The following is an 18,396-nucleotide window of genomic DNA, read 5'->3' as shown; positions in this document are numbered from 1 at the left end:
CTGGCAGGAACATAAGATTGTGTAAAGAGCACATATTGTGAAATGAACCTGGAAACAGGGAAAGACTTGCATGAAATAATGAAGAGTGGAATGAGTAGAACTGAGAGAACATTAACAGCAATACTATTCAAACAACTGTGAATAAGTTATTCTGTGTATTGCGAATACTCAAATCAAAAACAAAGGACATATGAAGGAAGATACCATCCACCTCCAAAGAAAGAACTGATAAATAGAAGTATGCATAGTATGTTTTACTCACGTACACATACACATACACACACATGCATATATGCACACAAATACACACATACACACATATGTATGTCAAATGGTGGCCTTCTATAGTGTGAGGTTAGGAGGGAGGGACACAGTTTGGAACTTAATAGAACAAAAAACAAATTAAATTTTTTAAAAAAGAAAGAAACCTGGAAATACAGGCTTGAGCCAGATTGAGAAGGCTTTAAATGCCAAGCTAAGAATTTTTAATTTTGACTTAGAGGCCATCCCATCAGAAAAAAAAAAAGATCACTTCACCAATATAGGTATATTTATTTATAAATTACATACCATCTACATGGCTCTAGGTTTAGCTTATTTTGGTACTTGCTTTTAATGGCTGTCATAGCTGAAAAAGATGTCGCATAAAAAATGAATGGCTCCAAATGGAGGAAGTATACCATTGGCAGCAGTTACTAAATCATGATACTCAATTCTCAATCACTTCAACCAGTTATGCAAAGATTTTTGTTGAAATTCAGTTAGTGAATTTCCATTTTTCTTGAGGTCAATCAGCTATTCTTGTAAACTATAGGTGTTGTATCTTTATATTTTTAATAAAGGGCCACAAGATAGACTGAAATTTTTCATTTGGAAGATTTTTGAATAGGTTAGAAAATTGTGTGTCGAGGTTTTTCTAAAGTATGCTATTACAAGAGCTTTTATAGAGGCATATCATTTTTGGCAACAAAATCACATAATAACAGAAAATTTCCAAACTTCTGTTTTCAAAATGTTCTTTCTAAAGAATGTTTTTTTCAAAAAGCCATTACTTTCTCACTCATTGTAAAAACATCAACTTTATCTAATATCCAAGATATTTAGACAAGCACCAGAAATTTACAACATTGAAAACTATTCTCCATTGAAATCATTGAAAGATACGAACAGTTCACTAGAGAAAAAGCAATTATTTACAACCACATAAAAGATATCTCCAAATCACTAATAACAAAAAAGAGAATCTGAGATTATCCCTCAAATCCAAGAAATGAGCAAAACTGACAAAAAGATAACAGTAGTCAAAGTGTAGAAGTTATAGAAAAACAGTAATACTATTATGCTGCTGGTGGAGCTGTGAATTGGTCCACTCATCCTGGAAAGAAAAATGGAATTGTGCTAAGACAGTGACTAAAGTAAATGTCCAGACATTCTCCCATTAGTCAAGCATTACCAGCAAATCTAAGATAGAAAAGAAAAGACAAACACCAAAATATTTATAGTAGCACTTTTTGTGACACCAAAAATTGTAAACAAAGTAGAAGGTAATCAACTGAGGAATGGCTACATAGGCTGTGGTACATGAATGCAATGTAATATTAGGATAAGCATAAAAGATTCTGAATATAAAAAATCAAGGGTAATATGCAAAGAATTATATGAACTGATGAAAAACTGAAATACTCAGAACCAGGAAAACAATATGCACAATACCTGCAAATACATAAATGGAAAAAAAACAAACAAAAACTGAATGTAGCATGATTATAAAGATCAAACTTAGTTTTGAAGAAAAGGTATGAGAATGTACCTCCTGCTTCTCAAAGATAGCCAACCATGGATGTGAAATACTGCATCAACTGTCAGGCTTGATTGCTGTGTTGTTTAGTTTTGCTGAACTATTTTTTTTCCTTTTTCATTCTTTCTTATAAGGGATAGATCTAGGAGGAGGTGGGAAGGGATATATTGGGAAATGTAGGCAATGAAAACAAATGATATTGATAAACATTTTTAAACAGAAGCAATGAACAGTAAACACATTCAGTAATATTGTATCCTCACAAATTTTATAATTCTGACATAGAAATTTTCAGTTTCTACTCCAATATTTATATGAGTTAATATATGTAAAGTGGCTTACAGAATTTAACATGTCACCTATTATTATTAATGATAATGATGAAAAAAATTTTAAAATGAAGCATTACAACCAAAATACATGATATGTGCTTGTAATAACAAAATAATACACATGGTTTTAACAAATGGAACTTATAAATCCAAATTAATGTTTTCTTCCAAAGTCATTTTAGAGGGCCAATTCAGTGCTTTCTTTAATATTCAAGATGTTTCTCTTTTGGACTTCATTTCAGAGCTTCCTGTGTATTGTTGCAAATGTCTTCAATGGTAGGATATTTGATACATAGGAAAAGGTAAAAGACATTCAAAGCCAAGTAGCAGATAAGATGGGAGACAAAGCTGTCTTTTGTCCCAAATCATGTGCCCCTGTTAATCAATGACTCTTTTTCTTATAAATGAGGAATGAAGACACTCCAAAAGGAGCTCCAGAGGTGTTTTAAGCCATAACTATGTAGCAGTTGAAATAAAGTAAACTGAGGCACAAAGTTATGAGCATGATCAATTTGTTTGTAAAGTCCAAATTTACCAATAAATAGGATCTCAGCTTCCTCAGCAAAGCTAAGACCTGAGTGAGGAGGATAGTTCTCTTTTGTAGGTTTTAGGGAGTATAGAACAAAGAAAAAGACTTTTTGTAGGTAGGGAACAAGTTATAATTGGTTACAAGAGCTCGACATCATGAATGGTGAAATCAATATGATTGATTACAAGAGCTGAGGCATGGGGGACAATATGATTGGTTAGAAATTGGTGACAAAGGGTTAGCAACAACTCCCACCCCTTCCCTCCTGTGACCAGTATTTGAGTCTAGCTGCAAAGTTAGAGATAGTGGACAGGACTTCTTTGAGAAGCAAACCAGACATCCTTGAAGGATAGCTTGGTAGTGTAAAGATACCAGACCAAGCTCCCTGCTGTCCACCTACATTCCCCAAGGACAGCAGATTTCCTTGAGGCAAGAATAGAACAGTGATTAGCAGAAGAACTGGGTTTTTAATTTAACTCATTATAGGCCAGCTGAGTTTCTGAACATGTGTTGGTTGCTGTTTGTCCTTCATTCCTGAAGAGGACCAGTAACATCATGAGCACGATGTCTTGACTTGCACTGAATTGGGTTTAAGTGAGGCAGAACTGTGCAAAGTCATCAGCCTCACTCTCTCCTCCAGAATCATCAAAGTCCAGGGGCAAGACAAAAGTCAAGACAACTGGTCATGGCCTAGGATGCAGTGGATGACCTTGACCTTTCTAAATTAAAGTATTTCCCAGGTCTCAGTTTGTCTGAGGAAATGCCCATTCAGAGACAAAGAACCATGACTTGAACACTTACAAGACAAAATCAATTAATTAGAAATAAGATCAATAAAAAAGATATAGAATAAATTTAATCTCAGCTAGGCTGCTCAGAATAAGGGAAGGGAAGATGGCTACATCCACTTCTGTGTGTAGTACTATTAAGGAGAAAGCTTACACAGACGTAATCACAGAAATGCCACCTACTGGAATATCAGAACAAGTGAGTGAGGTAATCTCAGTGGTTAGTAATTAGAAAACACCAGGCCCTGACTTGCTGCAGAATTAATTATGGGTTCAAGAAACTCAGAAAAGTATGAAGAACTATTGAAAGATATTTCATGGAAATACTCTGTGAACCACAAGGGTCTGTTTTCTTTTTAGATACTCAGAAACCTCTTCCTTTCACCCAAAGACAAACATTCACTTCGAACTGCACTAAATCTAGACCTATCCATGTGTGGACTCACTTTTGGCAAAAAGGCTATAACCGAAGAATAGAGATGTTAAAGAAATGTCAAAACAAGGTCATTATAGAGTCAATTATCATTAATAATACAAGGATAAAGCAACAGAATCTGAGTATGACCTATATTGACTGACACAAAATTTATAACTCCCTCTTGTAACTACTAGAGATTTTGCAGGTATATAGGATCTGACCTTCAATTATTTATATAATTATCTATCCACTTATACCTATCTATATACATATATGTATCTATAAGATTTGGAAAGTAATTGAGTAATTTGGGTATTGTGCACCTCTTACTGCTGAAAGGACCACCACATCAAGAGATGTGTAATGGTTTTTGTAATGAAATGGGAAGTAATTTGGTAGAAGAAGATGGTAGTAATAATAATAATAATAGCTAACACTTATAAAGCACCTACTATGTGCCAGACACTGGGCTAAGCACTTTAAAAATATCTCATTTGATCCTCACAAGTCTGGAAGGCAGATGCTGTTACTATCCCATTTTTATAGTTGAGGAAACTGAGACAAACAGAAGTTAAGTAACCTGCCCGGGGTCATACAACCAGTCAGTGTTTGATGCTGAATTTGAACTCAGATTTTCCTGACTCCAAGCCCAGCAACTTCATCCGCTGCACCACCTAGGATGTTCACTGACCCTTCTCTGATTTTATCAGAAATTGAGTCCCTTAAGATGGCACATGTAAACAAGTACCACTTCATGCTCCAAAGAGTCCTGTAAGTTCTTTGCCAACTTTGTCCTATAAGCCATTTGACCGTATTAAGGACACTCACAATGGTATAATAAGGGAAGAGAAATATGTGGATAGAAACAAACAGGTGACTAGAAAGCTGGACTTGGGTCCAGGAAGCCTTGGTTTCTAGTCCTGCCTCTCACACATGTGGGCTGTTTCACTCCGCACAAATGACTTCACCTATCAATGCTCTAGGAAACTCTTTAAGACTAAGTTGCAGAGAAGAAAAACTTACACTGGTAAAGGGAATTTCTTCATCTGGGAATTCCCTACAGCAATGAAATCACAGTTCCAAGCCCTAACCCTAGCCTAGAAGAAGGGAGACTGATTCGGATGAATAAAAATCAGTAAAAGTATTTAAAGCACTGTTTAGTGAGAGATAAGTGCTTTTTGGGGAGTGAGGGGGGTGGGGAGGGCAGGTGGGAAGTGCAGTGTCTAGAGCCCTGGGCCTGGAGGCAAGAAGATCTGAGTTCAAATTCAGCCTCAGATACTCACTAGTTGTGTGGCTGAGCCATAGCTAGTTGTCTTGACCTCTGTCTTGCCACTGGACTCTGGAGGAGAGAGCAAGGCTAACAACTTCACCTAGCTCTGCCTCACTCAAATTCAACTGTCACAAATCTGCCTCAGCTGCTCATCTGAAAAATGAGGACATACTGGAGAAGGAAATGGCAAACTACTCCAGTATCTTTGCCAAGAAAACCCCAAGGACACAGTCTATGGGTTCATGAAGAGTCAGGCACTACTGAATGACCAAATGAGAAGTGTTGTACGCACATTATGTCATTTAATCCTCACAACAACCCTGGGAGGTAAGTGTTATTATCATCCTTCTTTTACAGATGAGGAAAATGAGGCTGAGAAAGGTTAAATGACTTGCCAAGCCGAACAGCTAGGGAGCGTCTGAGGCAGGATTTGAGCTCAGGTCTTCTTGAATTTGGCACAGTGGATACAGTTCCTGGAGTTAGAAACACGCATCTCCCTGAATGCAAATCACACCTCAGACGCTTACTAGTTGTATGGCCCTGGGCAAGTCAGCCTGATTTGCCACAGTTTCCTCATCTGTAAAATGAGCTGAAGAAGGAAATGGCAAACCACTTCAGCATCTTTGCCAAGAAAACCCAAAAAGGGGATCACAAAGAGTGGACTTGACTGAAAATGACTGAACAGACAAAAACTTCTTGACCTCATCTGAACAGAAATTGCTCCAGATTGTAAAAATGAGGGATTATTTCTACAGTAGGTCAGATTATCATGTATATATAAACTAGTTGATAAAAGCCATAACAGGTTTACAGCATTGAAACCTGGGAATATAAGAGCATGATTTAGCAGAAGACCCTCTACTAAAACCATTTAGAACAGCTAAAAAGAGTAATTATTTCATATAAATGAGGTGTAAGAGGAAGAATCGACACAAAGGAATTAGATGGGGAAGGAGGGCTGGTAGTTCTGGTAACCTACTTTCATTGAGAATGGGTTTAAGAGGGAACAATACATACATATATATCTAGAAGAGTATAAAAGTCTTCCAAATTCAGAAGAAATAAAGCAGTGAGGGGAGAGAGGGAAGAGGATAAGGGAGGGATTTCTAGAGAGGAGGGTGAGGGAATAAGTTAAAGGGGGGTTATAGAAGGGTGTTTAGATTTATAGGAATAGGAAGACAGGGGAGGGATGGGTAGTAGGCTAAGTAATAGGAGGGCAAGGTAGTAGGTAGAAGTAAAGTTGAGGAGTCAGGAGGGATAGGAAATAAGAGATATGCACAAACATAAAAACAAATATGAGAGTAGAATTTGTTAGGGAAAGTATATATCTATATATGTATGTATGTATGTATATGTGTATATATGTATATTGTATGTCTTTATCTATATACAAATATATCCACACTTAATTGTAGCTTTGGGGGGATGATGAGGGAGGGGGATAAAAGACAAAGTAAAAAGTGTACAACAGAACAAAAGAAAATTTACAAGGAAGCAAAAAAAGGACAGCTCTCAACACAATGTGTAATATTTATCATACAGGTTTTCTTGAAATGAAAATTTAATGTTATGTATTTTGAATCCTCTCCTATGTTCTGCTGTGTTCATGATACACTTTTTTTTCCTTTTCTTACTTTGTATTTAAGTTTCAATATTTAAGTTTATGATATGTTTCTTTTTCTTTTCTCTATTCTGTATTTGAGTTCTGGTGTTTGAGTCTAAAATTTAAAAAAGGGGGGGGGAACCCACAACTTCAATTCAATTCAGTAAACACCTACTATATCCTATATCCTGAGAATACAAAGATGAAATAAGAAATAAAGCCCCTGACCTCAAGGAATTTTCAGTCCATTGTTGGGGGGAGGGGTGAAATAAAAGTGTGCAAATAAGAATAATACAAGGCAGACTGTGACCAATGCAAAGAAGAGTTGTAGGCCAAAGCGATACAAGAAATTTGAGGGGGGAAAGATGGGGAGGTTGGAAGGAAACAATTTCTGGGGAGAGTTTTTCCTGAGTTGGGTGTCAAAGGACAGAAATTATTTCAATAGGCAGGGATGGGAGATGGGAGAAATCATCACAGTTATGGGGAGCATTAATAAAGGCATGAAAAAGGGATAGGGCAGGAAGAGAATAAGCATGTCACCCGGTTTGGCTTCTAAGGCAGCATAGTCTACTGCCCAGGGGTCAAAATCAAATAGATGTGGGGGCTGCTCCTTTGTAAGTAAGGATCTGTGCAGACTGCATGTTAACTTAGTTTTTAAAATATGCTGTTATCTATGTTCTATTGTATTTTTTTTATTTTGTTAAATATTTCCCAATTGCACTTTAATCTGGTTCAGTCCACCATCCAGAGTGTTGCTGGCAATACGTGACATGTCTGGTGTTGGTGGTAGAATAAGTCTTGGACTTAGATTCAGGTGAGGCCTGGGTTCAAATCTCAGTTTTATCATTTACTACCTGTGTGACCTTGGGCAAGTCACTTAAATTTTGTCTCAGTGGGGATGCATTTGAAATACCCACCTGATAGTTTCATTGTAAGGCACTTTAAAGTCCCCAGGGACCTTTTCATCCTGCAAGACCAGCTGTGAAACTCACACTTCATGTTTATCCTTTGCCCCGAGGACCCGCCCTCCCTCTGATTGCAGAAGGTGGAGAAATGCTCAGAACTTGCTTTTAAGAAGGCCTCACAGACCAGAGGCATCATTTGCCACTCAGCTGGACTTCATCCCACCCCTCCCCCAACCCTTTTCAGTTTCCTTTTGTGTGTTGTCTTCCCCATTAGATTATTAACTTCTTGCGGGCAGGGACCATCTTTTCCTGTATGTATATCCCCAGCTTGTGCTAAGCAGATACTTAAAAATATTTATTGACTGACTGACTGACCCATCATATACAGGTTGTTGTTCATCTTTCATTTTCTAAGAGGACCTATGAGATCGCAGAGTAGTGTCTTGGATTGTGCACAGATTGGATTTAAGTGAGGCTGAGTTGCACAAAATTGTCACCCATACTCTCTCTTCCAGAGTTATCAAAGTCCAAGGGCAAGACAAAAGTCAGGTGGCAATAGCTCATCATAAGGTGGATGACTTGGTATCTTCAATGTCTGACCAAGCTCTAAGCAGTCCATAGTGCCCGCTTCAGCTGCTTTCACATCCATCAGAATAAATTGTTAGGTTACCCTCAACCTGGCTTAGCTTGTCAGCCAAGAAGGTTTTACCAGGTGTGGTCACTGCCCATGCCACCGCTTCTTAGAGCCACAAGGAAGAATTGTGCACAGGTAAATTATTATTCTAAGACGAGAAAAGAAGGTTGGAGTCAGATTGTGGCAGGCCTTGAATGCCTATATGGTGAGTTTATCTTCTATTTGGTCAGCAAAGGGAAACCGCTGAAGAGTTAGAAGTAAAGGAGCAAGGCATTAGGGATACATTGGAGTCTTGAAGAAAACTTAGGAGGCAATTACAAGATAATGTAATTACCTAGGCAAGAGATAATGAAGATCTTCAAGACAATTCCAAAGGATCCAGGATGGAAAATGCTATCCACTTCCAAAGAGAGAACTGATGAACTATGTGTGCAGATTGAAACATACTTTTTTTCATTTTCTATTTTTTTTTGTTTGTTGTATCTATTTTGCAACATGGAAATATGTATTGCATGACTACACATGTATAATTGATATCATATTGCTTGCCTCCTCAGGAGGTAGAAGGATGAGAGAGAATTTGCAACTCAAAATTTGAAAAACTGAATATTAAAAATTGTTTAAAATGTAATTGGGAAACATTTGGTGAAATGAAAATACATTAAAAAGAGAGATAATGAGGATATGAACAAGGGTGATAGCAGTGAGAATAGAAAGGAAAAGGATGGAAGGGAGATGTGAGGGGAAAAGCAATCAGGCAACTGATTAAATGTGGAAGACGAAAGAAAGAACACTCTCAGAGAACAGTTGGGTTTTTAGGTCCAAAGACATTAGGTAATTGACTTGATCAAGGTCTCCCAGTTAGCTAGTGGCTCAGAAGGAACTAAACCCCAGATGTCTGGATTTCCAGCCTAATACTGTGTAACAAACTTCCTCCAAATAAAACCGAGAACTAGAGTGGTTTCATGTTACATGTTTTGACTAATTCTTATATGTTGGCATTGATTCCAAAGGCAGTAATTCTAAATGCATGTCACATTACCGAGATGTTACTGCTATCCTATAATTATTACAAGGCACTCAGTTAAAGGAGCCCCACTAGGCAAGCACACACAATCTCAAAAATGCATTAAAAAGAAGAGAGAAAAGAAGCCTTCCATTGGCTAAGCACTTTGATCTCTCAAGTAAACTTTTATTTCTACTGCCTCATTTTATCCTAAGAATAACACAATAAGGTTATTATAGCAAGTGTTTTTCTTGTTTTTATAAATAGCAAAACCAACATACAAAGCGGTTTGCACTAATAGTGATGCTTGAAGACAAGCAGGACCTTTATTATCACCTTTGTTTGGTAGATGGGGAAACAGAGGCATGGGTTGGTTAAGGGACTCATACCATATCGCAGAGCTAGTTAGTAGCAGAATTCTGGACCCTATGGTCATGTTTTATTTTCACTTAAATGTTGCAGGTAATTTTTCAATTTTGAAAATTCAAAAGGCAGTCTTACATAGTGGGTAGACTGACCTCAGCACCACAAAGACCTGGGTGAGAATCCCTCTTCTGACACACACACAATAGCTGGGTGACTCAGGGAAAGTCAATTAACCCCCTCATGTGGCAGGCAACTCTTTAACACTCCCAAGGATAGAGGAGATGACGACCTACTTTTATAGAGGGGGGTTTTCTTATCTATAATAGTGTTCCTTATACAATGAAGTCAGAGCTCCAGTCTCTGTCCCTAGAAATCAAGCCATCTGATAGTGACTCATATAAGCAGCTATTTCATTAGCCGTTTGCTAAGTTACACCCACTATGGGTTAGCTCCCTTTGAGAAAGCAAGTATTCTTTTATTTTGAGAAAACAATGGATATACTCAGAACTTGGGAAAACTTCTGAAAAAGGAGAATAATAACAAGAATAATAGGAAACAGTAGTTAGCATTTATATAGATCTTTAAGATTTGCAAAGTGCTTTACAAACATCATATCCTTTGATCCTCCCAACAACCCTGCATTTTACAGATGAGGAAACTAAGGCAGACAGCAGTTAAATGATTTACCCAGGATCACACAGTTAGTAAGTATCTGGAGACTGGATTTGAACTTAGGATCTTCCTGATTCTAGGTCTTACACTCTATATACTAGACTACCTAGTTGCCTCTAAGATAACTATCATCACCAGATGATTTTGCATTGGCAAAAATAATACATGTCAGGTTGTATCCTACCAAAGGTGGTCCATAAATCCAATATCATATACTAGACTAAGGGTGGGGAACCTGTTGCCTCAAGGTCACATGTGGACCTCTAGGTCCTCAAATTCGGCCCTTTGACTGATTCCAAACTTCACAGAACAAATCACCTTCATAAAAGGATTTGTCCTGTAAAACTTGGACTAGTCAAAAGGCTGCACCCAAGGACCTAGAAGGCCACATGTGGCCTCGAGGCGGCAGGTTACCCACCCCCTGTACTAGACCCTTCAATATGATCTCCCATTTTTCTTTTAGGTTCATTTCTGACATTGTTGAAAGGTTCTCAAGTCCTAAGAAGTCAATCACCCTAAAACTAAATCCTAATTTCTTCCTACTAGGAATATGCAAGAAGAGGTGGGGGAGGGGAAAGGGGAGATAAACGCGTAATTGTCACCGTCATTCTGAGAGGAAATAATGAAAGACAGAAAGAAGAATAGGAACATCACTTGATTTGGAGTCAGAGAACCTGGAGTTCAAATTTGTATTCTCACACTTACTAGCTCTGTGACCTTAGGTGAATTATTTTTCCTCTTTGGCTCTCACTTTCATCATCTATAATTTGAAGGGCTAGGACTAGCTGATCCTTGAGGTCCTTCCCTTCTCTAAATTCTATAAATCAACAATTTACCTTTATATAGCACTTAAAGATTAACAAAGCACTTATCTCATTTGCTCCTCACAACCCTGTAAGATGATGTTATCCCCATTCTGCAGATAAGAAAACTAAGGCTTGGGGAGTTGACTTGCCCAAGCACACAGACAATATAGTAAGTGTATGAGATGGGTTTTGAATTCAGGTTTTCCTGATTCGAAATCCAACATTCTATACAGCACACCATACTGTCTCTCCTGCCACACTGTGTCTGCAATTCTATGTAAAATTGCACTTTGAATAGCCTTCAGAGATCAGATAATATAGCCATTACCCAAAAGCATGGAAAGCCAACAACATCAACAATAAATGGTCATCCACACTCTCCCAGAAGGCTTAATACTCCAAGCATTCCATTATATTTTGTTGTTGTTATTGTTTAGCCATTTCAATCACGTCTGATTCTTCATGACTCCATCTGCCAGTATCTTGGCAAAGATACTGGAGTGGTTTGCTATTGATGCTTCTCCAGCTCATTTTATAGATGAGGAAACTGAGACAAACAGTGACTTGACCAGGGTCACACAGCTTGTAAGTGTCTGAAGCCAGATTTTAACTCGGGAAGCTCTTCCTGACTCCAGGCCCAATACTCTATCTGCTGCACCACCTAGCTGTCCCTACATATTTTAGACAGCTCTAATTATTGGAAGTTTGTCCTTCTAATTGGGCTGAAATCTACCTCCTTTAAATTGCTACCAATTGGTCTTGGAACTACCTTCCATAACCTGCAAGACAAGTCTAATCACATAATAAGCATTCAGATATAGGATGGCAACTACCATGATCTCCCTAAAACTTCTCTTCTTCAATCTAAACATTTCCCAATCCTTTAACCCATCTTCAGAAGTAAATTACATACTACTTAGGCATAGCTATCAAATTTTAAGTTTTACCTTCAGTCAGGTTTCATCTGCAAGGAAATAGGTTTATTACTTTTCAGCACAGAATACAGAGCTTGAAAGTTGAAAACTGCCAGAGATATTTTATCATTTTCCCTTAAGTATCAGAATGTTATTTAAAGAGCGGAATCTGTAAAACAACCTCACAAATGAGAATAAGCCAACGAAGTACACATTGTGCTAAATCAGAAAAAAAATAATTTTAATTCCATATTTTATTTTTATATGTGTCTTGGAGGGAGCTTAGGTGAGTTAGCATCTAACTGAGCTAGAACATTTTTATAGAATCATAGTTCTGGAGTTTGAAGGGAGTCCACTTCTCATTTTCCCTTCTTTTTATTGATTAAAAAGCTAAGGAACAGAGAAGTGACTTGCTCAAGATAACACAGGATATAATTATCACCGAGGTCAGGATTTTGAATCCTCACTCTAAATCCTGCAATCTCCATTACATCATGCTGCCTGTATCTTTTTGTGAGCCTAGCAAAGAATTTTCAGTAACCATTAAGTTCCCCAATTTGGCCTGCAAAATTTCTAGTCACTGGACCCTCATTTACCATTTTTAATCCCTCCCTCTTCTGTTTCCTACTTTGCTCTATTAGTCCCTAAGAGACTCTGTCCTAGGCCCTACACTCCAAATTCTCTCGCAAACACAGACCTTCCCCCACCCCCAATAAAATTCAGATGCAAAGGGCATAGACACAAGGAGTGGAATATATTCCATTTCTTCAAGTGTGCCTCACCAAGGGTTGGGCATATGGGCATGCGCCTTTTTAGTGCTTGCCATTTCACCTCCATATCCCTCCTCTTCCCCAGGGGACTTGTTTTTAAAAGCCTGATAGGCTGGAGATGTTGCCATGGGGATGGAACACTGATGTGGGATTCAGACCAGGAATTCTGAAAACATTCTATATGGAGAATATTAACTGAGGGAATGTTCTAGCAAATCTCTACAACCAAATGTTCCCAATTTGTGTTTGCCAGCATCTCTGGCAAAGATACCAGTTCATATAATGCTTGCTATCATCTGGGGTTCACAAGTTGAATAGCATCAGGCATAAAGATCAGTGCTTTGCTTCACAGAGAAGGTGATATCTTATCCCAAACCATCACCCCACTGCATCAAGGAAGCATGCGGCCACAAGAGAAGTCCTGGCAGATCTTAATGTGTGATCAAGGTGGTGGAATTCAGCTACTCACCATTCTGAGTTTTCACACATTTGCATGTGCTTGCATCTGCCTTTGGGGAAGGCATATCTCAGGGCTGAACAAATGTGGCTCAAACACAACATACAAATGGGTCACAACTTAGCATTTAGATCAGCCAGGTGTCCATTTCTGGTTGCAGTATTTAGAACAGGGTCCCCACACATTTTAGTACGAAACATCTGAGCTTACAAGTAATTGGTGACTGGCATTTTGTAAGAATGAATCTTGGGCTGTATGTGTGTGTAAATGAATAGGAAATGAAAAAAGATTAAGATTTTTAGATATCTGTTAATTCACCCCAAATTTGGAAATACAGCTGAAATAATTTGATTTTTCAAGAAAGGTGAAATTATTCAATTACTTGATTATGCAAGAAAGTATAACTGGTCTATATGCTCTATGCATAGCAATGGAATCTTGTGAAGTTTCGCTTTCTAATTAAGTATTAAGCTCAAGCTCTTTTTTGAACATAAAAATAATTTTCCATCATGATATAATCAAGATCTTTAATTGAACAGTGATGCTCTAGTCAGATGAAAATAATGCTTTTTGTGGCTGAATGGGGTTACACAGTAGAGTAGGGAGCTTCACAGATTCATTTAATGCTTTTATTCAGCTAAAGAAGGACATTAAAAAGCCCTCTCAGACCAGGCCTTGGAGGATGACTAAGGGAACTGTTTATTTCAGTGGAGGATCTTGAGAATCAATTATGATCTCTCTTTGAAATGTCACCAGCTGTGCCCATTTCAAAATAAGGATAATTTATGGACTTGGCCAAGTCTACCTCTTTCTCCATGCTTGTCTTCAGGGGAATTCTTGTCACAAACTGAGAAAGCACACAAATCCAGAGCTTCCTTGGGAGGATAAAGAAAAAACTGGAGAAGATCTTAGACACCAAATTTAAGCAAAGCCGTGGCTGGCAGCCTTCTCTACTGACAGTGATAAGAACCCTTCATGAGTAGAGAACAAAAGACAGCTCTGTGTGTCTCCTTGAACAAATAAAACTTTGTTTTGAAAGAGCAAAAGCTAAAGGTTATTTCATTTTCATGAGAATTGAGCAAATATTTAATTGAGGCTTGAACAATTTAAGTATCTTTCTTCTGATCTGTGTTGGCAAGAATAACATGGGAATAAAAAGGCCTTTTGCTCTGTTTCCAGAAAGAACTCATGTCCACTGAGGGGATCTGACAACACATATTTATTTCTATGATGTATTAGTAAAGATGGCAGAGCTGTTTCCTTGTGTCACAATGAAACAATAGGATGGCTGGAGTCTCACTAATATTCTTAAAACCTACAATTCAGAAGACTTTATAGATCCTTATAAAACTTTTCATGAGGTGATTTCAGGTTCTAAAGATTTGTCACTAAGAAGTAGCAAAGTAAAATAAAGGGAGACATGTTTTTAAGACTGATAATATGGCTAGAAATGTGCATTATATCTCCTGAAATCTTGAAGCAGGCCATATAATCCATTAGAATCTCATTACTTTGGGGGAAATAGTGGGTTTTGATGTGTGAGGGTGGCAAAGCCACTGTTATCTTACTCTACAGGTTAAAAGTAGTGGATTGGTGATAATTCACCTTTTCTTTTCATGTGATGATTGTTTGGAATTCACATCACAGACAAGTGAGAATTATTGGAAGTAGCAGTAAAAGAGGTACAAAGAGAGAAATAAAACAATTTCAACAGCAAAGGTTATTCCAATTCTAAAGCTAGGGCTGCTTCACAGGAAAGGGGAACAGACCCCCCCTAAAAGCAGGGGTTCTCCTAAAAGGTGGGGTATGGTCCTGGGCAAGTCACTTAATCATGTTTGCCTCATAATCCTCATGTATAACACAGAGATAAGAGTACCTAACTCCTAGGGTTGTTATGAAGATCAAATGAAGTGCTTGTAAAGCACTTCTCACAATGTTTAGCATATAGTAAGCTATGTAAATATTAGCTATTGCTAGCTATTATTCTGGAATCCAACTCCTACTTCTTCGTTACATAAATAAACAAGTGTATGCAGTGATATAGACAATGGTGATTGAGACCTCTGGTAACAAGTTGTAACAGAAGTGCATGTGTATATAAAAGAAGGCATAACAACTCCACAGGAAAAAAATGCATTTTATTTACCTATTCACTTAGACATATATACATCCACACCCTTCCAAAAAGATTTGTGTTGGTTCGGAAAAATGGATTTGTGAAAGGACTCAGTCTCATTGCCCTTCTCCCACTTGTGTTTTTCACAGAAAAACAGTAAAGATTTTGACGAGAAATTACAGGGCTGAGAGGACCTGGTGCAGTTTATCTTGTTTAGCCTTCCATCTTTGGCCAGGTTCCAAATTCGGCCATTCTAGGCAGATTTACAAATACTGAATGATATGTCATGGGGGGAGTTAGTTTATTGAAATTCATCTTGATGTCCAATATATCAAGAGTAAAGGAACTAAGGGCCAGCACAGGGCCTAAAGAACCTTTGTACAGTTAAGAAAAGTCACAGAATTTGTACAGTAGAAACCATACCTAGTTGTAGAGGCAGTAACAGCATAGTAACAATACCCAGTGTTTTGTTCTCATTCAAGTACATACAATCACTTTTTCAAACTTGTTTACAAGTATCTCAAGAGCTAATAACTTTTACACACCCATACACAAAACACACCCGCACACTCACACTTATACACAATTCACTGAAGAAAATAACATTTAAAAGAAATGACTAAAGAGAACTAAAACACCTCATTCTTAAAATTTCCAATTTCATCCTCCTACACAACACTTGGCCTATAATTGTGAAAATAATTGTACATAAAAAATAGAAATCAAAGCTTATAAAAATACTGGTAATGGCTCAAGATCATTTTTTAAAATCAGATAACCTTTTTCATATATTTCAGTACTCAAAATGCATATGTTGTCCTCTCTTCCAAATTCAGGCACTCAAAAAAGAGATCACTAATGATTTCAGAACGAGTTACATCCGAAAACTTCTAGTTCTTTGAAAAGGCTGAAAAGGCTTTTTCAGTGCCCACATCAGCAGCTGTGGTTTCGGTTTTAGTTTTTCTGGAAACACCAGTGCTTCACTCTCTGGTGTGGGAAATCGCTCCTGGTAGACTTCAGGATAGGATTTCTGAAACTTAAAAAAAAAAATCAGATAGTAAGATCCAACAAAAATTAGGTCAGTAGAATTTACATTGAGTGCTTTACTATTGTCATCCATACTTTCCAAGTACTATTTTAAAAAGTGACTTATGGCTTTGTCAAAAGAACAGGATAAAAATATGGAAAAGACTGAAAACAGCTCACACCCAATCCCATTTCTGTCATAAACCTATTTTTTTAAACATCTTTCCACAAGCATATATTCAATTTTAATTTTGTCCAGGTGTATTTTTAAAATAAAATTCCATTTCTATTCATTTTCCTGACTCTAGAGCTGCTGGAGTTTCCAAAAAATAGACCCAAGTGTCAGAAAAACCTCCTCCTTTGGTTTTCCAATCTCCAAAGACATTTTACTACTTTGGTTTGAAATGACTTGCTTAACTGCTATGAGGTTATATGGTACTGAAAATAAGTGGTCCCAAATTAGAGTTTCTGTACTTCTCTGTTCCAAAGCTCCTTTCCAGAAATTTCCAAACATACCAACCTGAGCCCAGAACAGAAGTTCACTCTGCTTCACAATTCTTAAGAAATGCTTACACCCTTTCGATGTTTTTTCTCCTTGATCCTTCACACTGTATGACTGTAGAATAAAGCTTGAAGAACTGAATGTTCCTGCTGTAATCTATAAAACCATGCATGTTTCAGAACTTTTTAATTTCTCCAATCACTATTTTAAGTTTGGTTATGCTTTCTTAAAAAAACAAAACCAGCCTGAAAACACCTACTCAACCCTTAAACAACAGTTCGAGCCAGCACAAGAAAATTGTTCAAAATAAACTTATTCTAAGTTGAAAAGCTCTATTGTCATTACAGTAATCCATTTCACATGGTTATAGTGCTTTCAGGTTTACAAAGCAGTTTCTTTGCCACACTCTCCTGAACTAGATGGTAAAAATATGATAATCCTCAGTTGCTGAGGAAGATGATTAGGCACAGACAACAAGTGACTTGCTAAAAGGAACAGGACTGTTGTTATTGTTGTCGAGTCTTTTCAGTCGTGTCGGCAATTCTATTTGGGGTTCTCTTGGCAAAGATGCTAAAGTGGTTTGCCATTTCCTTCTCTAGCTCATTTTTCAGATGAGGAAACTGAGGCAAAGAGGACTAAGTGACTGGCCCAGGGTCACACAGCTAGTAAGCATCTGAGGTCAGACTTGAACTCATGAGGATGAACATTCCTTATTCCAGGGCTGGTGCTCTATTCATTGAGCCACCTAGCTGCCCCTACACTACAGGAATAGTAGCTATTAGAGCCAGGATTCAAACCATTTTCTTGTAACTCCACATCCAGAGCTCAATCTATCTCACCCAATTGTCTCTAATATATTTAACAGAAAAACAATTAAACATCTGCCACTGACTGGCTGTGTGGCCTCAGGTAGGTGACTTTTCTCTCTAGAGCTCAGTTTCATTCTACATCAAATGAGGATTCAGGGCAGTTGATCTCTCCAAGGTCCATCTAACATTGTATGACTCTATTAGAGTACCGGAGACGACATGAGGTAATACCTGCGGCAAAACAGGAAATTGGCTTTCTCCACCTGAACAAACACAAGATGACTTCTAAATCTCAACAAAGATTGAATTTGAGGTGATTCATTTAAAAAAAATTTTGAAAGGATTCATTTATATGTAGATTGGCCTGAAGGTACATCAGAGTCCTCTTCATTCCAGTGAATGATGACTCTTCTCAGAAGCAGCAGCAGCAGCAGCAATGGCAATGGCAGGGGCAGATGGCAGTACCACTGACAATCACAGCAGCAGTGTGGTGGAGAAGAAGTGGGAAGAAGCTTGGGAGACAGAGGAGCAGGGAAGAGGGCAGAGCCTCAGGGGAAGGAGGACAGCAATGGCAAGGGGCATCTGAGATCTCACCTAGGAGCTGTATGAGGGGGAGCATAGCTGGGCACATGGGAACTCAGAAGAGAGGCTTCCAAAGGCAGCTGATGCAGATGC

General features: G+C 38.0%; 1 protein-coding gene across 1 annotated transcript in view; it reads right to left on the bottom strand.

Annotated features, from left to right (window-relative positions):
- Window positions 1-15,387: 15,387 nt before the first annotated feature.
- The window catches only part of DEPDC1B (DEP domain containing 1B), a 112,268-nt gene continuing 109,259 nt past the window's right edge, over window positions 15,388-18,396 (bottom strand). Inside the window, exon 11 of the mRNA XM_021007292.2 lies at window positions 15,388-16,420. Within this exon, the coding sequence (XP_020862951.2) occupies window positions 16,259-16,420 (162 nt within the window). The 3' untranslated portion in view covers window positions 15,388-16,258. The remainder of the gene's footprint in view (window positions 16,421-18,396) is intronic.

Source organism: Phascolarctos cinereus, unplaced genomic scaffold, assembly GCF_003287225.1.
Source record: "Phascolarctos cinereus isolate Bilbo 61053 unplaced genomic scaffold, phaCin_HiC Scaffold_4;HRSCAF=312, whole genome shotgun sequence".
In the NCBI taxonomy this organism is placed as follows: Eukaryota; Metazoa; Chordata; class Mammalia; order Diprotodontia; family Phascolarctidae; genus Phascolarctos; species Phascolarctos cinereus.
The sequence above is the reverse complement of the archived record's forward strand: the minus strand, read 5'-3'. Positions and strand labels throughout refer to the sequence as shown.